The sequence below is a fragment of the Zingiber officinale genome, chromosome 8B (genome assembly GCF_018446385.1).
Source record: "Zingiber officinale cultivar Zhangliang chromosome 8B, Zo_v1.1, whole genome shotgun sequence".
Lineage (NCBI taxonomy): Eukaryota > Viridiplantae > Streptophyta > Magnoliopsida > Zingiberales > Zingiberaceae > Zingiber > Zingiber officinale.
Window position 1 is genome coordinate 8,414,657 of NC_056001.1, and position 22,742 is coordinate 8,437,398.

At 36.7% G+C, this 22,742-nt stretch overlaps 2 protein-coding genes across 2 annotated transcripts; both read right to left on the reverse strand.

Moving 5' to 3' along the window:
• Positions 1–8,228: 8,228 nt before the first annotated feature.
• LOC122017288 (3-ketoacyl-CoA synthase 20-like) lies at positions 8,229–10,351 on the reverse strand. Its single transcript, XM_042574856.1, has 2 exons — positions 9,298–10,351; positions 8,229–9,209 (listed from the first exon to the last, which is right to left on the reverse strand). The coding sequence occupies exons 1-2, from the start codon at positions 9,964–9,966 to the stop codon at positions 8,424–8,426; spliced, it is 1,455 nt and encodes a 484-aa protein (XP_042430790.1). The 5' UTR covers positions 9,967–10,351; the 3' UTR covers positions 8,229–8,423.
• An 8,309-nt stretch (positions 10,352–18,660) lies between these two features.
• Positions 18,661–19,714, reverse strand: LOC122016008 (CASP-like protein 4A2). The gene is made up of 3 exons (XM_042573139.1): positions 19,345–19,714; positions 19,126–19,261; positions 18,661–19,002 (listed from the first exon to the last, which is right to left on the reverse strand). The coding sequence occupies exons 1-3, from the start codon at positions 19,656–19,658 to the stop codon at positions 18,820–18,822; spliced, it is 633 nt and encodes a 210-aa protein (XP_042429073.1). The 5' UTR covers positions 19,659–19,714; the 3' UTR covers positions 18,661–18,819.
• Between the last annotated feature and the right edge of the window lie 3,028 nt (positions 19,715–22,742).

The window sequence follows — 22,742 nt, forward strand, 5'->3', positions numbered from 1 at the left end:
TTTACAATGTTGTAGACACCTTCCCCACCTCATGACGTTGTTTACAGTGTGAGATGAAATTGGAGATTGGAAACATATTTTTAGCCCCCTCATGACGTCACTACAGTTTAAGAATTGTCGTTCGAGATAGAATATAATGCCTGAACTCTCCTTTGCCACTTCAGCTCCCTGTTGAATGACCATTCAGAATATAATGCCAAAACCTTGAACCCCGCTTCATGCCAAAACCTTGAACCCCACTTCAGCTTCCTTAGGTGCAAGGCCATCTTTAGTTCCATCCTGGGCTATGACGGTAAGTATATATCCCAATTGATTTTGATATCATCAATTGCTATGACGGTAAGTATATATCTCAATTAATTTTGATATCATCAATTGAGTTAAGTTAGACTCTAGAATTTTGATCTCTTATGTCTAAATATAGAAATTTAATAATATAAGAAGTCAAGCGAAAAATGAAGCAAGCAAGAAAGATGACATGGGAAGCGAGTCGACATACTCGGTGTATTTGATGGATGAGAAGTTATGGAAGAGTATACTGGTAGTCGAGAGCGATGCCCACGGCACTTCCAAGAGACAAGAAGCCTAGGAGGAAGACTAAGTTAGGTTCGAGTGAGTATAATTCTTAATGGCAAGAATATCACCTAAAGTCAACCGATGACTTAACTGAATCCAAGTGCCCGGACCAGGTCCAGGCGGCTTGGATTCCTTCGGGCCACATCAGCGAGCCATTGTCAAAAAGGATCAGCATAGAGTCCATGTCAGCCGACTCTAGATGCTCGGGCCGAATCTAGGTGCCCCAGAAGTGAAGACTCATTGGAAAGATATCGTTGCGGAGTGGATTAAGGTGACCAAGTCTAGGTGCTCATACAAGGTCCAGGCGTCCGGGAGGTGCCACGCCAGCCAACGACTAACTTCGACCAGTGGATTATAAATAGAGCTCTGATCCTTGAAGTTTAATAACACATTCTGTACTTTGGTTTACAAAAATTATTTTTACATCGCCTTGTGAGCTTTTTGTGAGCTTTACATCGCCTTGGATTAGCAACCTTTCCGATTATAAATCAAGTAAATTTTTCTTGTTTTGTTGACATTTTTATTTGTTTGAATTAACGTGGGTTTCTTGCTAAGTTTTATAACAAGAGAAGTGCTAAATTTATTCACTCCCCCTTCTAGCCAGTCCCATACGGACCTACAATTGTTATCAGAGTCCAATTGCTTCAGAAGGATTCGATTAACTGTCAACTAAAGCAATAAGAAGATGGCCGGACCGAGTATTCACCCACCAAAATTCGAAAGAAAGTTCGCATTCTAAAAAAGAAGATGGAGGTATTTTTCAGAACAGATTTTGATTTATTGCTAATAATTAAATATAGTTTTGTAGCACTCAAAGATCAATATGGAGAAGAAAAACGAAGAGTATTTTTGGAGCAAGAAAAAGAAGAACAACTTTGTAGTCAATGTTAAAGCCGAATTCCACCTTTTGAGTGTACTATCGTCTCAAGAAGTCAACCGGATTGATGTCTATGACACCTCCAAAGAACTCTAGGAGAAGTTCCTAGAGTTACACAAAGGAACCTCGAAGATCAAGTTGGCAAGATGAGATGTGCTCCGCAACAAACTAAGCAACCTCCTGCTGGAAAAGAGTGAAATGGTTGCCCAACTGCACGCAAAGCAAAAAAGAGGTAATCATTGGACTTACCAACCTCAGAGAAACGGTGTCAAATCGAGATTCCCTCTAATATGCATTAAATGCATTCCCAAGAACCCTTGAAGGTACATCAAATATATACTCATATTACATCTCCAAATATTTCAAGATAAGTACTTTAGAGAATTTATTTTTAACTTTAGAATTACATGAGTTTCAATGTACAAGATAAAGAAAAGAGTCAAACCAGGATTTAGCACTAGAAGCCAGCAAGATCAAGCTAGATTCTAAATCATTGCTCGACGAAAACAAAGTAGCTTTTATGGTAAGGAAGTTTTCAAAGTTCTTTAATTCTAATAACTTTGATAAGAGATAGGCCAACAAGATTCTCCAGGCAAAGAGGAAAGTTAGAGGTGTAAATGAACTAAGCCACTCAGCTATTCGAAGCTCAATTCGATAAAAACTCGTTTGAGCTCATTTAATGAGGCTCGTTAAGATAAACAAACCAAGCTCAAGCTTCACAATATTCAGCTCATTAGTTTGTGAACATGTTCGTTAAGCTTATGAATTAATTTTTAAATAAAAAATAATAGTTTTAATATTGAATTTATAGATTTTACATGATCTACCTATGAAATATATAGATAAATATATTAAATTTATTTATTAGAATAAAATTATAAATTTTAATAAGAATATTATAGTTTAGTTTTTAATGAATATTTAAATTTATAATTTATAATTTATATTTATTAAACTTGTTTAGGCTCGATAAAAGTTTGAATAAGCTCGTGAGCCATGAATATATTCGTTAAATAAAGCTCGAGCTCGACTCAATTATAAATGAGCAAAACTCAAACATTCAAGAGTTCGGCTCGGCTCGGCTTGATTACACTCCTAAAAGTCAGATGCTATAACTGTCAAGAAGAATGACACATCAAAGACAACTGTCCAAAACTCAAAAGTAAAAAAAAAGACAAAGGACTAAAATGATCGAAGCACAAGAACTTGAAAGCTGCGTGGGATGAAACGTCATCAGAATTCGAAGTTGAAGCATACGCCTAACTTGCACTTATGACAAGTTACCAAGAAGAAGAAGATGACGAAACCTCATCTGAGATGAACATCGAGAGCATCGATGAAGGGGAGACTTCAAATTACGAGTTCGACACGGTAAGTGAGGTACGACTCTTACTTTTTGATCAGTTTTATGAAGCAGTGAAAATGCTATCTAGATCCTTATGCAAACTACGAACTAAATGTATAAATCTGAAAAAGATAACAATGAGTTAAAAATAAACTTAGATAATGCATGTCCATTAGAACATTTTGATAAAATTTAAACGAAAAATTCAAAACTAAAAGAACAAATAGACTTATTGAAAAAGGATTATGTATGCTCCAATTTTTTACCGATTTCAAATTTTAGAAATACTTGAGGGTTAAATTGGCATTCACGAAACCATAGGGGATAAATTATAAAAATTCTTAGAAATTATATTACAACAAAATTTCTGATAAATCCATAGGTAGAAATTTTGTTGGATTTCTAAATTTGTTCTAAACTAGTAAATTGATTTTATTTGCATGCTTAAATATTAATTTAATTTAATTTTAACTTTGATAGTAAAACTAATTATTTTATAAATTTAATATTCATGCTTTCTGCTTAAAAAAATTTTGTGATGCACAAATAGATTATTTGTTAATTTTTAGATTTTTTTTTACTAGTAATTAATTTTTTATAAATTTTTTATCAAAAAAATAAATTTTAAAATTTAAAATTTTTTGAAGGTTAATAAATATCGTTATATTTTAAATGTTTAGAAAAATCAGTAAGATTTATAAATGACATATTCTATTTTTAATCATTTAATTTTAAAATTAATTATTTCTATTCAAAAATATTTATTTTGGTTAAAATAGAAATATTCTATTTATGAATATTTTTCTATTGGTTTGAATGTTCATGCTTCATATTGATAAAAATATTTATAATTTTTTGAAACATAAAATAATTTATAAATTAATTTTGTTAAAATAGAGAATTAATTAGTAAAAATTATTATCTTAAAAAATAATTTCTATAAAAAGTTAAATTTTTATATAAACGGTTTAAAATATCTAGAAAAATTTCTAATATTTTTCTAACTATTTTTTTTCCATATTTTTCCTAACATGTTTTGATGTGGGGAAAAATTAGGGATTAAGATATGGAGGAGGTTTATAATTTTTTTAATTCATTGTAATTTTTTTTGTTTGTAAGTACTTGCAAATTTATTTCTTGTTATAAATGTAAATAATTGTTTTCTTATTTGTTTTAACTCTAACTTAACTTGAGTTGATGCACATAAAAAAGAAGATTGTAAATACCCCAAGTTGATTTTGCTGTGATCAACTAAGTTAAGTTAGACTTTATGGTTTTAATCCCTTGTGTTTAAGTGTGCAGGTACTGAGGAGCACAAGAAGTCAAGCAGAAGATGTAGCGAGCAAGAATGATGACACAGGAAGTGAGTCGACGAGCTCAGTCCATCCGAGGGACGAGGAGTTGCGGAAGAGTATATTAGTGGACGAGAAGGACGTGCGTGGCGATTCCAAGGGACTAGAAGCTGGGGAGAATGACTGCTCGAGGAGAAGACCGGAGTTGAGTTTGGGTGAGCTCAACTCTGAATGACTGGAATATCACCCAAAATCAACTGCTGATTGTGTCCAGGCGCTTGGACCAGGTCCAGGTGCCAGGACCTAGTCTAGATGCCCGAATTCCTTCGGGTCACATCAGCGAGCCATTATCGAAGAGAATTAGTACAGAGTCTACGTCAGCAGACTCCAGGCGTCCGGGTCGATTCGAGGCGCTCGAAAAGTGAAGATCCATTGAAAAAATACCGTTGTGGAGGGGATCGAGGTGACCAAGTCTAGGAGCTCGAGAGGTGTCACATCAACCAACAGCTAACTTTGACCAATGGGCGATAAATAGAGCTCTGGTCCTCAAAATTTAATTTCGTTTACAAATCTTGTTTTTACTATTTTACGCTTAATTACTGTAAGAGACTACTCCGCCTTTACAAAGGAGATCTTCTTATAAGTTTTACATCGCCTTGGATTAGGAACCTCCCCGATTACAAACCAAGTAAATTCTTCTGCCTCTTCTTATTTGTTTATGTTTTTATATATTTATTTGAATTAACATATGTTCCTTGCTAAATTTTATAGCAAGAGAAGTGATAAACTTATTTATAAGATTATTCATCCCTTCTAAGAGTATTCGTAGTGAGAGCTCCAATTGCTGAGCTGGCACATAAAACAGACCTCCCTCCTGTAGTGGGAGATCCATTGCTCAAACGATGGAGTGACTCCATAAACACGGAGTCACTCCGTCGTTAGCTTTTTTATTTTTTAATTATTATTTTTTTAATATTTGTATAAAAAAACAACATTAAATATGAGATATTCGGCATGGAAGAAGATGAGACGTTAAACAATAGCTATTTTGATAGTCGTTGCTCAATTTTTAATTTTTTTAACTAAAATAAAATTCTATAAATATATCACGAACTCTTATTTTTCATTTGTCTCTTCATTCTCTATTTCTTCATCCTTTCATTCTCAATTTGTATTTGAGATGGACGAAAATTTCAATACTTCTTTGACAAATCTTTTGAATTCTTCAAATACAGAAGAAAATATATCTTCTCAAGATACCCACATTCCTATAAACCATGATGTCCAATATCCTTAATTTTTCTCTCTCACACAATACCATCTAAATTTTTAAAATATTTCATATGTTCCATAAGCTTGGTCTTCCAAATTTCTCAACTTCCCAAAGTTCTTAAAATTTTTCGCTCCCCCTTTAGAGTAACACCACCCAACTCCATTTGGTATGTACTCATACCAAGATTGATAGCCACGAGCAACTAATTTAGGATATCTTCTCTGCCTTTCATATTTTCACCCCCTCAACCATTAGCCATGTTTTTGAATAAAGCAAACAATGCTACTTTTGACCCATCTAACAGTAACAATGAACCTCTAACACCATCCTCTGTTCCAACATCTCAATAACAACCACACTCATCACGAGAAGAGCGTGAAGTTGAACCGGAGAAAGATTAAATGAAAATTTTGATCTCTTAATGAAGATATAGTACTTATGAAGTCATGGGCAACTATTAGCACTGACGTAGTCATTGGTAATGACCAGAAGGATCAAGCTTTTTGGAAATGTATAGTTGATTACTACAACAAACATCGTCCCATTGGAACTATGAAGAGAAGCTATCAGGTGTTAAAATCACATTACTACAAGTTTGCGTCGATGGTAAATGAATTTTCTGTAACCTATAGTAATTTGTATACTCATCGTCAAAGCGAATGAAGTGACAAGAATGTATTGAAGAACACACTGAATATGTGGAAAGCCAATAATAAAAACAAGGATTTCAAGTATATGTATGTGTGGAGGGTTCTCAAAGAGTATGAGAAATATACTTTATAATAAGTTGCTCATTCCTCTAATAAGAAGGTAAAGACATCCGAATCAAGGAGGAACACTTCAGCATCAAATCCAAATCCAGATACGAGTATTAATGTGGATGACTCTGAAGCCTGCATTCATCCGATGGAGCAAAGGTAGCGAAGAGGAAGGGTAAATCTAAAGTCAGAGAGTACGACGCAATGGAACAAGTCATCGACAAAGAATGATAAGATATTAAATAATATCAAAAGGAAAAAATGGTTTTGCGAAAGGTTGAAATCTTTCATAAGGATTATGAAGTTTTTATAAAAGATACTAGTGAGATAACACCAGGACAACTTTGAATACATGAGAAAATGATTGAAAAAAATAAACAAAAACATAACCTGGAGTAGATGTGTTTAAGTTTGTTTTTTATATATTATTATACTTTATGTCTTTTTATTTGATGTATGTTGATATTTATATGTTTTTTAATTATTAATGTTATTCCTAGTGTTAGTAATGTTGTGCCCAAAGATATGCATATATCTCCAAAATGACATGATATTGTCCACTTTGGGCCTAGACCCTCATGACTTTACTTTTGGGCTCTCCCCAAAAGGCCTCATGCCAATGGAGATATCATTCATCCTTTTAACCCCATGATCTTTATCAAATCTTTTCAATGTGGGACTTTGATTGAACCCCAACAATCCTCTCCTCAAACGAATGATCAAAATTACTCTTATGGTTCAGGCTTCCCCGCAAGCATCTGCACTCAGTTATCTTGACCTACTCTGGGCCTCCCCGCGAGCATTCGGTCACCTTAACCTGCTTTGAGCCTCCCTGCGAGCATTGAGTATTTTACAATGAAATTTTTCGTTGGTTATTAGGGGCATCCCGAAAAAAGTCCGGGTCGAAATATGGCTTTCAAATTAAGTTCCACCTCCCCGCGAGCATCTGGCCACCCTGACCTGCTCCAGGTCTCCCCGCAAGAATTTAGTCATTCTGACATGCTCTGAGCCTCCCTGTGAGTATCCGGTCATCCTGACCTATTTCAGGGCCTTTTCTCATAAGCCTGTTTCGGGCCTCCCCGTAAGCAGTTAGATTCAGTCAAGATTGACCGGGGCCTTTTCTCACAATCATTCAGTCATCCTGACCTGTTTCGGGCCTCCCCGTAAGCACCTCTGATATCATTTGTTGTGTCCAAAGGATGTCCACACCCTCATGACTTTGCTTTCGAGCTCTTTTAAAAAAAGCTCATTCCAATAGAGATATCTTACATCCTTTTAAACTCATGATCTTTACCAAATCTTTCCAATGTGGGATTTTGATTGAACCTTAACAAGTAATTTATGGATTTAAATTTTATAAAAATTTAATTATATATAAGGTAAAATATGAAGGAGAGATAAAAAAATATATATGATGAAAAAAATGTGGGATATACGAAGAACTTGTTGAGAGGTTTTCTGATAGTAGAGAAATATATAAGAGTTTTTACTTTTGACGTAGTGTTGACGTTGACATGATATTAAATGAGCTCCATGAGAAGGTCCATACTATGAATGCTCTAACCTATCTCTTAGGGCATCCATAATGAGGTGTTAAGAGGCGAAAATGTTAAGAGGGATTTCATCTTTTTTTTTAATAGTAATAAATATATTTAAAATTTTTTATATTATTATTTTTAAATAGTAAAATTATTTTTTTAAAAGTAAGATTATTATTAAAATAATAATAATAATTTAAATATTTTAAAATATATTCATTTAATATAATATAATTTTAAGATGGTTGAATAAATTATGAGATCATGAATAATAAATAATATTAAAAGAAATATGAATGAAAAAAGATATATTATTATAATGGATTTATATCAATTTTAATATTTATTTTTTTTATAAAATAATAAATATTATACTGAGGATGAATTATAGATACTCTTACAAACCTACAATGGCAACGTGGTCCTTTTCCTTCCAACAATTAATACGGTAGCTCACGGAAAGGGGAAGGGTCTTTTGAGCATTAGGAATTAATAAAACGAGCCGTGGTAATTCAGGTGTTCGACCGATTAATTAGATGGCCTTTGGATAAACTTAAACTCTAGGTGTACGGACTGAAACTGCCATCCATACAGCAGTAGTCACTTTGCTTCTCTTAAATAAACGAATCTGATAAGTCTGTACATATGCCCTCGATCGCTTAAACGGGGCAGCTTGTACAGTACCAATTTAAGTAGCATGAAAGCGGAAGACGATATGGACTGAACATGAGCTTCGACAATGGCACGCCGTCGATGAATTATGATCATTCCTTGACCACTTCCACCTTCGGCACATCGACGGGGAACTGATTGATTTCGTCGGTCCACGGGTTCCTCTCGGCGGCGGGATCGATGGTCCTCAGCGCGCGCCACACCGCACTGTTGCACTTGAACCCGGACCCGAACGCGATCTGCCACGTCCTGTCGCCCTTCCTCATCCTCCCCTTCATCTCCGCGTACGCCAGTTCGTACCATAGCGAGCTGCTCGACGTGTTGCCGAACCGGTACAACGTCATCCGCGACGGCTCCATGTGCCACGGGCTCAGCCCCAGGTTGCTCTCCAGAGTGTCCAGCACCGCCCTCCCGCCGGCGTGGATGCAGAAGTGCTCGAACGCCTTCTTGAAGTCCGGCAGGTAGGGACGCACCCGCCTCAACTTGAACACCTTGCGCAGCACCAGTGAGGCGAAGAAGATGAGCTGCTCCGATAGGGGGAGCACCAGCGGGCCGAGCGTGGTGATGTTGGCCCTCAGCGCCTCGCCCGCGACCGCCATGAGGTCCTTGGATAGCGCCACGCCGACCTTGCCGCCGCCGTCCTCTTCCTGGAAGACGCAGCCGTAGGACTGCGCGTCGGAGCCCTTGTGGGTCCGCACGGTGTGGATAAGCTGGTACTTGGCTCGGCGGCGCTCTGAGCGGCAGTTGGTGAGCAGGATAGCCGCGCCGCCCACGCGGAAGATGCAGTTGGACACCAACATCGAGCGGTTGTTGCCCATGTACCAATTCAGGGTAATGTTCTCCATGCTAATCACCAACGCGTAGCTATTCCGGCGGACCTGCGCGCCCATGTCATCGTTAATCTTAGTAAATTTGATCGAGTTGTACCAAATGGGATTGGCTCCAACAGAATTACTAATTACGAACTTGGAGCAGTTGTTTGGCGAGGTCGATGGAGATGAGTCCGGCGCTGCAACCCATTCCGCCGAGGTTGTAGCTGGCAATATTCCCTCTGAGCTTGTATCGGTTCACCACCATGGCCGAGAGCGACGGCGTCGGGTTGAACAGGCTGCAGTTCACCACCAGGATCCCTATATCCCTCGGCTTCACCCCTGTCTTCGCCAGGAGATCGTCGATGGCCCCGAACATGACCATCTCTGCCTCCTTCCTCGCCTCCGCCACGCACGGCTTCGGCGGTGTCGTCAACAGCGCCTCCGGGAAGTAGGTGGCCTGACCCAGCCCCGACCGCTCCAGGATCTTCTTCTGGAACGCGAGGTTCTCCTCCGTGAAGAACCCCGCGGCCACCGACTGCTTCACGAACCGCTCCCGCGCGCACTGGCCCGCGGCCTCGGGCTTCACGCAGGCGAAGTCGAGAAGGTACACTGGCCGCGGCCGCTTCATGAAGTAGAGCGCCGTCGACAGCGCGAGCAGCGCGCAGCAGAGCGCCAGGTATTGCGGATTGAGTCGGAGACTGCCGTCCCACATCAACCGCAGATTGGAGGTCGAGAGGCGCGACGACAGAGTAGGGAGAAAGGAGAGAAGCATCGAATAGAGGGCGTTGGTGATGCAGCGAAAACCCAGTTTGAAATGCTTCATGTTCACAGTGTGTTCTACGATATGCCCGTGAGAAACAGAGGAAACTACAGACGGATAGTAGTGAGATCAAAATCTCGACAGGGAAATTAATAGAAGGATTGGAAGATTGCAGGAAGGAAAGAATTTAAGATGGTACGTGATGAGTGGGTTGAGGAGATGCAACCACCCCAACGAACTTTTTATTGAGAAGGCAATTAAGGTTGCTATAGCTAGTTGGGCAACGAAAGCGTCTTGCTTCTCACACCTTCGTTGTATCTGCATAACCTGCCGGTGATTGCTTGCGGTGAAGACTGAACATGACGTAACAATGCAGCAATTCCATCCTTCATTAAAGATTCCTGTTAGTTCTATAGAGCAAACAGACGAAAAGGTGGTCTCGAATTCTCAAGTTACTCTTGTTTGAGGTGTGATTTCTTGAGGGAAATGAATCGTCTAAATAATCTGGAAACACAAGCCACTTTATATGACGCTGTTAAATTAACTTGGCGTTTGTTAATAAGTGATAAAGTCCATTTGACTGTTAAATTACTATAGCATAAGCCATTTAATTAAATGCTTCCTGCCCTTTTATTATTTAGTGAAGCATGTGGATGGAGGGTCACTGCGATCTTTCCTCCACATTTCAATTTAAGGCTATAATAATCCCTTCGGGGGAATTAAATAAAGTCAAAGTCATTGCACGAAAAAACAAGTCAAAGTAAAAGATGCACAGGCCCTTAATGGGTTTGACCCAATTGAAACGGAATGAAAGAGGAAGTATCGAGAGGTTGGAGGTTGGGGGTTGGTGGGAAATAACTCCAGCAAACCCTTAATTATTAGGTAATTGCTTTCTTGTCCCAATCTATGCAACAAACGACTGATGATACTAATTAAATATAATTCATCCAGACGCGTGCGACGGACAGTGTGCATATAATATAATTGTATTAAATGTGTTTGAGTCGTGTGCGTCTTTTCATGCCACGCTGTTTAATAAATTTAAATTATTTAAATTTAAATGTGTTTTGTTAATAAATTAATTATTTTTTTTGAATAATCAAATTTATCAAAATTTCCAACCGATTAAATATCCGTTAGTTTAATTCTAGATGAATTAATCAAAATTTTAAAATTAAATTAATTAAATTTAGATTTTATTTAATTAATTATATTTTTAAATAAAAAATAATAAAATTAATATTTTAATTGGATTTAACTGACGAACTTTAAAATTAAAATCAAATTAAATTAGCCAAAAATCACAATGAATTTTATAAAAAAGTTAAAAATTAAATTAACCGAATTAAATTTTAAAATTTAATTAATTTAATTTTACTAAAATTTTAGTAGCCCCTATTTGTTAGACGGTGGAAAAGTGATCGTGTGAACAGAATTAAAATGGAGTTTTTAATTATCATCCTATAATAGCCACTGATATCGATTATTTTTTTAAAATTTTATTTTTTAAAACTTAAATATTATATCTTAAATTCTATTTTTTTTTAAAAAAAAAATAATTTTAAATGCTTACAGGTACGAGATATATTGATCGAATATCATTCTATATTTTTTTCAGAATCTTATCATAATGGAAATTAATTTTGTGGAGACTCTTTAATTAAGATGTAGTGCAGGCATGGATTGGTTGGAATTTATTTATGAGGCTAACTTCCGAATTAGGGATGACGAGGTCCAAACCTAGTTCGATAGAGAAAGAGGAAGAGATAAGATTTGACTTAATTTAGGACAACTCAAAAAAGAATCTTGGGATTGATTCAAATTACTTTGTGATGCAATCACAAAGTAATTAAGTGCATCACAAAGTAAGTAAGTCAACTTATCAAATTTTAAACTAAATAAGAACCCTGTCCCAACAGTTTAAGTTAACTGAGACACACGTTAATTTGGAAGTAGGGAATCAACTTAATTATAATATTTAGTTAGTTTAGTGTTAATTCAGGGAAGATTGAACAGTGCTGGTGGTTTTTTTTTTTTATATTTTTTTGTAAATCAATAGTATAAGCAGCGAAAAGAAAAAATTTAAAAGAAAAATCAACATAGACAAAATTAATATATTATTTTTACTTGGTTCGAAATTTATGGTGACTCCTATTCGAAGGTCATGATTATCGATCGTTTTCATTGGCCAATCAATTAATAATTCATAATAAGTACAAGTACAAAGTGATAATAATTTAAGTGCTATAAACGAAATTATACTAACAACTAAAGATTCTCAGTTTCATGCTTTCGGTCATCGAAGTAGTGTTACAGCGTCGTCTAGTTGTCTTTGGAGCAGTGCGCAAGTGAGTAAAACATTGGGGTTGTTATCTTTGAGGTGTTGGTAGAAGTCCATTTTATAGGTCACCTCTAGACGCATGGACCGGTCCCAGGCGCCCCCACATGGCATCCTCTCATCGAAAGTCTATCCAGCAACTTTTATCCTTATCTAGATGCTTGGACCACTCTTGGGCACTTGGACACTGACATGTGTTGATCATCAGAATGCGTCAACTCATCTGCATGCGTAGCAGAGTTTGACCTAGTCTAGGCACCTGGACCTAATCTAAGCACCTGGACCCAGCCAGAGCACCTAGATGCCCATTTTCAGACCAATTTCCAACTCCAATTTTTTGCGCCACAGAATTAACACAACAAACAAAATATATCATTTTGAATGAATTTGACAGTCTCAGCTGAACTGTCCGATTTTGACTTTTGAATTTTCATGAAATCCTAAGTCAAATCAATGTCTATTATTCCCCCAATAGGGAACGCATCCTCACCTACTTTTCTTAAGAGAGTTTACCTGATGTCAAACCGGTCCTCCAGACCATTTAAACTTTCGCTCAACATCGGAACTTCAAGACTTTCTATTGGACGTTCGATCCCTGATTCGTCCGGTCTTTCGCCTTGTGTATGCAACCTCTAGAACTTTCACCTATTGTCCTCGACCAATAGGATTTTCTGCCTGATGTCCTGGACCTACTAAAATTTCTTTCCGGTCCTTCGGACCAGGACTTCCTTGCCTAGCCGCAACTAAGGATTTATACTTGCCTAGTATTCATTAGGACTTTTACCTTGTCTAAACTCACTTAGGATATTTCTGCAGACTCAGTCAGACTTATTAGAACTACAATAACCCTTAACTTTGAATTGTTTGTCATTATCAAAACTTGTGTTCAATCATTTGATGATTCTTACACTAATAATCTCCCCTTTTTAATTATAACAACACAATTCAAAGTTAAAAAAAGTATAACTAGTTAAGAATAACTAAAGACCTATACAAGAATTTTCAATTGCTTTTTCAAAATTAAAATTTCTAAGTATAAAAACAGAGAACTCTTCAAGATTTTCCTATACAAATATTTCAACTTTAATCTCCCTTGAAAAATAACACTTAATTTTAAAAAACATCTAACTTTTAAAATCTTCTTTCTAAAAATACTTAGCTTTAAGAAAAACTTTAAGCTGAGAAAGTACTTAGGTTTAGAGAAATAATAAAATAAACCTAACTTTTAATCTTGACTTAACTTTTAATCTTGTTCTCTCCCTTTGATATATATCAAATAATAATAATTTGTAAAAGAAATGCACGCCCCCTCAATTAATACCTTAGTTGAAAAGAGATCTAAAAAATTAAAAATTTTGAAGATATAAGTGCTTAAATATTTATTTTGCTTAACGAAAAAAATTACAAAACTAAAAAATTAGGTAAAGTTAATAGCATAAGTATAACCCTAGAGTCCAAGCATAAATGTAATTTATAAAAATTAATTAGGTTTTAAAAACTTAATTTGGTTTTGAAAAATTAATTTAGTTAAGAAGTAATTAATTTAAGTTTTAAAAATTTAATTAAAGTTTTAAAAATGAATTAAAACTGAGAATTAATTAAAATTTTGAAAATTTAATTAAAGTTTTAATTTTTTTTAAAAAAAATTATATTTGAATTTTGAGAAATATTTAAATTTAAATTTTTAAAAATATTTAAGTTTGAATTAGATCAATTGAATTAATTAGGTTTTAGGTTAGATTGAGTAAATTGATTAATTAAATTAATTAGTTTGAGTTAGGGTAAGTAATTGATTAGTTTGAGTTGAGTTAAATAAATGATTAGTTTGAGTTAGGTTAAGTAAGTCTAAATTAATTAATCCTAACATCTCACTCATTTTTAGATTTTTAATCAGCGAACCTTATAGATTTTTGTAAGATATTTGATATATATTTTTTTCTTAAATTTAATTTGAAATATAAGAATTGATTTACATTTGAGTTAGACTTAGGTTTAACAGTTAGTCAGTTAAATATTCATTTCGATAATCGACTTCCAAGTTGTTGCAAGGCACAAGAGCCTTCTTGGGTATTAGAGTAACGACCACTTCTAGATAAAGTCTTTTATGAAAATTGAATATTTAATATTTTTTTCTAAAAATTCTTAGTCTAACTGTCAAGTATTGATCAAGCCTAAGTCTTTATCTAACCATCCTAATCTAGGTAGAAATAAGGAAAACAGTAAATCAAGCAAATCTATTTAACAATAAAGATGATTTTTCTATTGGCTTCCCTTGGATCATAGTCTTGATAAGATATATCAAGATAATGAATTTAATGCTTGGGAATCCAATATTGATTAAGTCCAACTTGATAGTCAAGTTAGACTTAGAGACCCATGCTTGGATTAGATTTCTATTGGTTCGATTTACTAAAGAAAAGTAAGATCTGAATCGATATTTAGCCTTGTATCTTAGTCTTAATCTATGGTATACAACCCTTTGTTTTCCAAAAACCATATCAAGGTTCTTGAAACTCAAAGTGAATCGTTCCAACATGTCTTTAAGTTCTTTGACTTGAGTTTTTAAATTGAAATTTTCTTTCTTAAGTTGTTGGACTTGAGTTGAAGTTTCAATTTGAATTGCAATCGGTCAAAGGACTTGAGCTAGTCTCCTCCTTGAGGGATTTAGCATCATTTTAAAGTGACTTGATCCAGATATTAGACTTAGCTAATTTTATAAATAAATAAGAAATTAAATTACGCAATCTAACTAACGACGAACTTACAATGAAGTTGGAATTGTCTGAATCGGATACGGATTCATGACTTTGCTTGGACTAGGCTTCCAATTCATTCTTGCACTCAGTTTCGGCAACTTGTTATCAGGTCAAAAGTGAGAGGAAGCTTGCTTGCTCGTGTTCTTTGTAAGAGTCTTCTGATGAAGACTCGTCCTATGTTGCTTGTAGTATCTTCTTTTTTCGTTGCTTCTTGGCTTCCTTCAGATTCAGACAGTTTGACTTGATGTGTCATTTCTTGTTGCATCCATAATAGGTGATTTCTGACTTGGCCTTCGTGCTCGCATTTGGACTCAATTGCTTCGTCTTCATTTGGATCAACTTCTTGATCTTTTGTTTGGTAAACCCCTTCTTCTTTTTGTATAATTTTCAAACCAAGTTCACGAGCTAGGTAGTGATTTCATCGTTGTGTTCTGAATCCGATTCACCTTCGGACTCATGTTTGGTTCAGTACTTGTTCTTTAATTCCTTTGTCTTGCTTGTAACTTCAACCAAGACAATACCTTTTTCGACCGGAAGTGCATTAGTCCGTTCATATAGTTCGAATTCAGAAAACATTTTGTCTATTCTAATATTTGAAAGATTCTTGGATACTTTGTAAGCATCTACCATTGATGCTCACAAAACATTCCTCGGAAAAACGTTTAACAAGTACCTTATAATGTCGCGGTTCTCCACCTTTTGTCCGATCGCATGGAGATTGTTAAGTAAGTCTTGGATCAGATCATGTAATTGTCTCGCCAATTCACCATTCTGTATTTTAATATTATATAATTTATTTAAAATTAAGTCACGTTTACTTACCTTTTTATTAGAGGTCCCCTCGTGCAATTCAAGCTAGTTTTTCCCATAGGTCCTTTGCTCTAAGGCCCGCTAATGTAGTGATAAGGGAGATCCCACCTGTCACGAGTAAAGTGGCACGATGTTGGTCAAAATCAAGGCGGTCAATATCGGGGTTTATGGCAAGAGTCTCGACCAAAGGTGGTTGTCTGGTTATCCTAGTCAGCAAAGGAGTGGCCGAGCAGATCACCTGGTCAGTCAGACGAATGGACATCATGGGTCAGTTCGACGAACGGACAAACCCGTAGTCGGTTGTTTTGGTCGGCAGGAAAACGAGCCGCTCGGGCCGCTTGTCCGACACAAGGAATGACATTACACAGGAGGGGACGAGAAAACGAAAGAAACCACTCCGTCTATCATTAAATATGAAGAAACCAAGACAAAGAAGAATATTCCATCTATCATTAATGCACGGAAGTCAAGATAAAGAAACCTTTCTCTGATAATTAATATCATTAAATAAGGACAGATGAACAATCACAAAGAAAGGTATAAAAGGGTCCTCCAGGTATGAGGAAAGGCAAAATTTATCTATTTCTTGATTACTCATTCTCTCTTCCTGATTCTAACTTGAGAGTCGGAGGGACAACGCCAAGGACCCCTTCCATGATTTGATTTTGTTTTGTAAGATTGAGGTCTTCATCCTGTCAGTAGTCACCCCATCCCCCTCTTTCCAGCTTCCCTTATTCGGACAGGATCACCCGCGATCGTCGATCACTTTCATTAGGCAATCCACTTTCATTGGGCAATCCACTAATAATTTAGAATAAGTAGAGCTACAAAGTGATAATAGTTTAAGTGCTATAAATGAAATTATACCGACAAATAAAGATTCAGAGATTCGTGCTTTCGGTCTTTGGAGCACTACGCAAGAGAGTAAATCGTTGGGGTTGTGTATCTTTGAGGTGTTGGTCAAGGTCCATTTTCTAAGCCACCTCTGAGTACCTAGACCGGTCCCGGGCACCCCTATGTGGCATCTTCTTATCAAAATTCTATCCAGTAACTTTTATCCTTACCCTGACACCTAGACCACTTCTAGGCGCCTGGACGTTGACGTGTGCCGACCGAATGCGCTAACTCATCTGCACGCGTGACTGAGTTCAACCCAGTTGGGACACCTGGACCTAGTCTGGGCGCTTGGATGCCCATTTTCTAACCAATCTTCCAACTTCGATTTTCCGCACCACAGAGTTAGCACAACAAATAAATATATCATTTTGAATTAATTTGATAGTCTCGGGACTGTCCGGTTCTGACTTTCAAATTTCCTTGAACCCCTAGGTCGAATTGTCGCCTATTGTTCCCTCAACGGAGAACATATCCTTACCTACTCCTTTTAGGAGAGTTTATCTGATGTTAAACTGGTCCTCCAGACCGTTTAAACTTTTGCTCAACATCTGAACTTCAAGACTTTCTATTGGACATCTTATCCCCGACCCGTCCAGTTTTCTGCCTAGTATCCGCGACCTTTAGGACTTTACCTACTATTCTTGACCAGTAGGATTTCCCACCCGATGTCCTCGACCTACTAAGACTTCTATCCAGTCCCTCCAACCAGGACTTCCTTGCTTAGCCGCAACTAGGACTTTCCATCTGCCTAGTATTCACTAGGACTTTTGCCTTGCCTAAACTCACTTAGGACTTTCCTGCACACTCAATTAGACTTATTAGAATCATAATAATCCTTAACTTTGAACCATTTACCATTATCAAAACTTGGGTTTGATCATCTAGTGCTTCCTGCACCAACACATTATAGCTGTGAACAAATATATGGAGAAAGGTTCTCTTTCACACGTGGATGCCTAGGAGTGTAAATCTAGGGCTTGGATTGACATTAAACCAAGTTAACTTATGTGTGAATATGACCTACGCATGTGAAATGTTGAATTGGTCAGGACAAATTTACCCGAGAAAATAAACCAATTTTTTACCACCTAAATATTTTACTTGTTACTAATGAAGGATCTATAACCTCCATACTTTTGAACTGCACGGGTTAATGAACAGTAAATGACTTTAATTTGGCCATTGAATACTACAAAGGTCTAACCTCCTATACAAGGAGTTTGTGACCAAGAGCAAAATCAAGAGCTAGTAGCAAACATCTTCTCTCCACCGTGCATTTCCGCTCGGTGGTTTGCCCCTGATAACAATTTAATATTTTCTCAGTTTACTATGAACAACCAGCATTTGGTTGTGTATGTGATTATGTCATTGTATCCTGAAAAATAGACGTCCATAATAACCTCGAAACATAACCGGAGGAGGATGACTCTATTTTAAGAAAGCTACGTTACGCAGGCCTCAACAACTCTTACTTCCATCTCGGTCTCATCTAAACATCTTGGCCAAGTCTTCTAGGCAACTCAGTTTTTCTAAACAACTCTTCCTTCCTTCCTATTTACTCGTCTGAGATCATCCATTCAAATCATTTTAACATATTTAAATTATATTTTTGAGTATATTTAAATTTAGCAACTATTTCAGTAAATCTTCGTGATGGAAGATTGTTCAACACTTCTGTGTTTTTTATGAACTCGCGAGGATTTTATTGGGTAAGTTAAGGTTTATTTTATCTTATAAAAAAGTGAATAAGTAGATTGTGGTGAGCAACTGAGCAGCGGCGTTAGACTGGAAGGGATCTCCAAACCGGCAGGCTAACACACAAAGGTAACCAAAGCCCATGAAAACGTACGAATTTTTCATTTGGTCACCAAAGCGCACCCAACTCCACCAAAAACAGAGTCCTCTGATGTGCATAAAAAACTAAATGCTTTTCTATAATTTTTATCATCAAACAAGTTTGAATAATCAAACACAATTGCAAAACGGTATACAAATATGAGCTTAAAAAAAATGTTTGAACGTACGTATTGGCGTATTCCTGCTTGCCCCCAATTTATAACCACCCTTCGTACATATAATAATCAATTTGACATGCCAGGTATCAGAATCGAGCTTCTACCTGAAAAGGTTGTGCGCAGAGATGAGAGCGCTGAGCGCGAACACGAAGAAGGCGATGAACGAAACGGTGATGGATCCCTTTGCCTTGCGCGTGAAGGCGTCGCTTCCGAACGTCGAAGCCCATGCGTCATTGCGAGAGGCTGCGGCCGACGACGAAGACATCAGAAGATAAGCCAGTATCTGCACGCAATTGTTCATCGATCATATCGTCGAGCTTTAATAGTTTCACTAATTTTGATGTTGTTGTATGCATGATTAGAAGTAATTGGAAATTAACGTGGATTATTCCCCTGTTTCTTTTACCTGATCCATCGTGAGATCGAAATAATAACGAAGCGGGCGACTGATTAGGCTGCTCATGGTGGTCATCCGGTGGATCCGCTCGTAAACCTGATACAGGGAGTAGACGAAGGCGATCACGTTCACTCCGACCAGGTACCTGCGGGTTTCATCGGTTGGGTGGTGATCGGATAGGAAAACGAGAAGGGAGAGGAGGGACCAAGGAAATTGACGTCAATATACCGGAATTCCTCATATCGGTCGTACGAGTCTCCCGCCCATCCCTCTGTCTTGTCGGAGGCCATCACCGAGAAGGCGATCATGCACAGCAGCAGCGCCACAACACGGAGCCCGATCGCCGCACGTACCGACCACGGGCGCTGTCTCACTGACTGCGGCGCAGCTATGAATCTCCTCTCCGCCGCCCGCCCGTCGACCCCTGCCACCGACTTCGCTACCGTAGAGCCCAAGGTGACCGCCGGCGCCGGCGCCGCTCTGTTCGGTGCGACGGGCGGAGGCAGGGAAGGGCTCCCGGAGTCAGGCACTGGCGAACTCATGACTCGGCTCAATTATTTGTCTCTCTTTGGGCTTTAATTTTCCTTGCGTGCGTTTTCAGTCTCTTTGAAATTAATAAATGCTGGAGAAGGATTTGCGTTAACCGTGGGACCACACGAAGGATTGCATGGCGTGCAAAAGGCCTCATATTTAGACTCTAACTTTTACTGAGATTAACGTGGACACGAAAGAAGATTTCCAGGTGTGGAAAGATGAAGATGAAGACACCGTCGGTACATGGTGCAGACGAAAGGAGGAAGAAAGGGACAAGAACAAGTAAACCCTGCGAGCCAAGCAACGTCGACACAATATGCATGGAAAAGCAGGTGCGACTAATTGTTGGTTACTGAGCCGACGCAGCACAGGCGTGGATGGAGCATAAAGTGCCGGGAGGTGGCCAGCAAGGGCTCAATTCGTCAAAAGTTCTATCGTGTCTGCGTTTTTGGTTTTTACAGTGTTTCAGCTGATTTTAGATTGCGATAGATTGTATTATCTGCAGAGAAAAGGACAGTTGGGGTAGATCATTTTTATTGTACTTTTTTTTTTCCATTTAGATTCATTCTCATAAAGTAAATATATATACATGTAGATCATTCTTTTTGTTGTTTATATATGTCGATTGGACACTTTGTATTTTTGAAGTGTCGTTGAGTGATTAAAACATATTTGGTAGTTGCATAAGGATACTTAATATGAGCTAGAAGGTTTGGCTCGATGTGTTTGATTAACTGAGATTACACGGATTGTATCGTGCAACGTAATTTATTTAATTAAAAGGATTAGAAAATCTTATGTGACAAAAGCAATTAAAAAATACATTACATTGTGTGTAATTTGTAAAATTTAAGTACTGTGGATATTAATATCCATACATCTGGAGTCACAAGCGGATTCTACGACTAGGTCAGATTATAATATAATTTATTTATATCAAATTTAAATATATAAATTTAGAAATTGTTATCGCAGTTTTTATAGATATTTATTGGAATAAAGGTATTTTTAAAATAAAAAAATATCTATAAATTACCGAATCATATAGATCAAGTTTCAAAATATCTAAATCATATATCTAAATTTCAAAATTATTAAATTGTATATACAACATATATTTAAGGAGAAGGTAGTAGTGTTGGGTATACACCTCAAACATAATATCAATAGAAAGAAAATATATACAATTCCTAGAATTAAGTGGTGGAAGTTAAAGGATGGGAAACAAAATATATTTAAGGAGAAGGTAGAAGTACAAGCATTAGGTGAAATATATGATGACTCTAATACAACATGGGATAAGATGATATCAAAGTTAAAAATAGTAGCTAAGAGTGTACTCGGTGAGTCAAAGGGACATGTACCACTAAGTAAAGAATCTTGGTGGTGGAATGAGAAAGTACAAGAGAAAGTGAAGGAAAAACGAATAGCTTATAAGGAATTATATATTTGTAAGAACGAGGAAAACTTAAAAAAATATATAATAGCCAAGAAAGAAGCTAAGAAAGTAGTGAGTGAAGCAAAAAATGAAACTTTTGAACGGTTATATCAAAAATTGGATACAAAAGAAGGGGAAAGAGATATTTATAGAATTGCTAAAGTGAGAGAAAGGAAAACAAGAGATCTTAGCCAAATAAAATGTATTAAAGATGAATGTAAAGGGTATTAGTAAATGATGGAGAAATAAAAGAGCGGTGGAAGAGGTATTTTCGTCAACTTTTTAATGAAGGTTTAGGTGACCAACTTAACTTAGGTAATTTAATTAGGTCAAATATGCATAGAAATTTTAATACTTCAGAAGTAAAACAAACTTTAAATGAGATGCACAATGGAAAAGCGGTTGGACCAGATGATATTCCGATAGAGGTATGGAAGTGCTTAGGGAAACAAGATATTGAATGACTTACAAAATTATTTAACATGATATTGAAAACGAAAAGAATGCCTAATCAATGGAAGATAAGTACTCTAGTTCCCTTATATAAGAACAAGGGAGACATACAAAATTGTACAAACTATAGGGGTATTAAACTAATGAGTTATACTATGAAATAAACTTTGAGAAAAAATACTAGAAAAAAGATTAAAGAAGGAGACCATAGTGACAGAAAATCAATTTGGGTTAATGCTTGGAAGGTCGACAATAGAAGTTATACATCTCCTTAGACAATTAATTGAAAAATATCGGGAGCAAAAACAAGATCTACACATGGTATTCATTGACTTAAAAAAAGCTTATGATAGAGTCCCAAGAGAAATTATATGGAGAATTTTAGAAAAGAGAGGTGTTAGCGTACCATATATTGAACTAATTAATGATATGTATGAGGATGTAATGACCAGAGTAAAGACTTCAGGTGGAGTAACTAAAGCATTTCCAATAAAGATAGGGTTACATCAAGGATCAGCCCTAAGTCCCTATCTTTTTACACTAATTATAGACGAACTCACTGCCCACATTCAAGACACAGTACCGTGGTGCATGTTGTTTGCAGATGATATTATTTTGGTAGATGAGACACGTGAAGGAGTAAATGCAAAGCTAGAATCTTGGAGGGAAACACTAGAAGGGAAATGTTTTAAGCTTAGTAGATTAAAGACAGAATATATGGAATTTAAATTTATCAATATTAGAAGTAATGAAATAATTATTAAGATAGGAGAGGACGAGTTGCCTGGAACCGAGAGATTTAAATATTTAGGATCATTTTTACAAAATGATGAAGGGATTGAGAGAGACGTCTTACATAGAATACAAGCAGGATGAGTGAAATGGAGGGGAGTGTCGGGTGTTTTATGTGACCGTAAAGTACCTCTTAAACTTAAAGGTAAGTTCTATAAAATCGCTGTTAGACTTGCTATATTATATGGAGCTGAATATTGGGCTATGACTCGAGCACATGAGCATAAGATGAGAGTTGCATAGATGATGAGGATGTTAAGGTGGATCTGTGGACATACGAAGATGGACAAAATAAGGAATGAGAGCATTAGAGAGAAAATCGGAGTTGCATCTATTGATGACAAACTCCGAGAGACACGTTTAAGATGGTACGGACATGTACTTAGACGACCAATAAATGCTCCAGTTA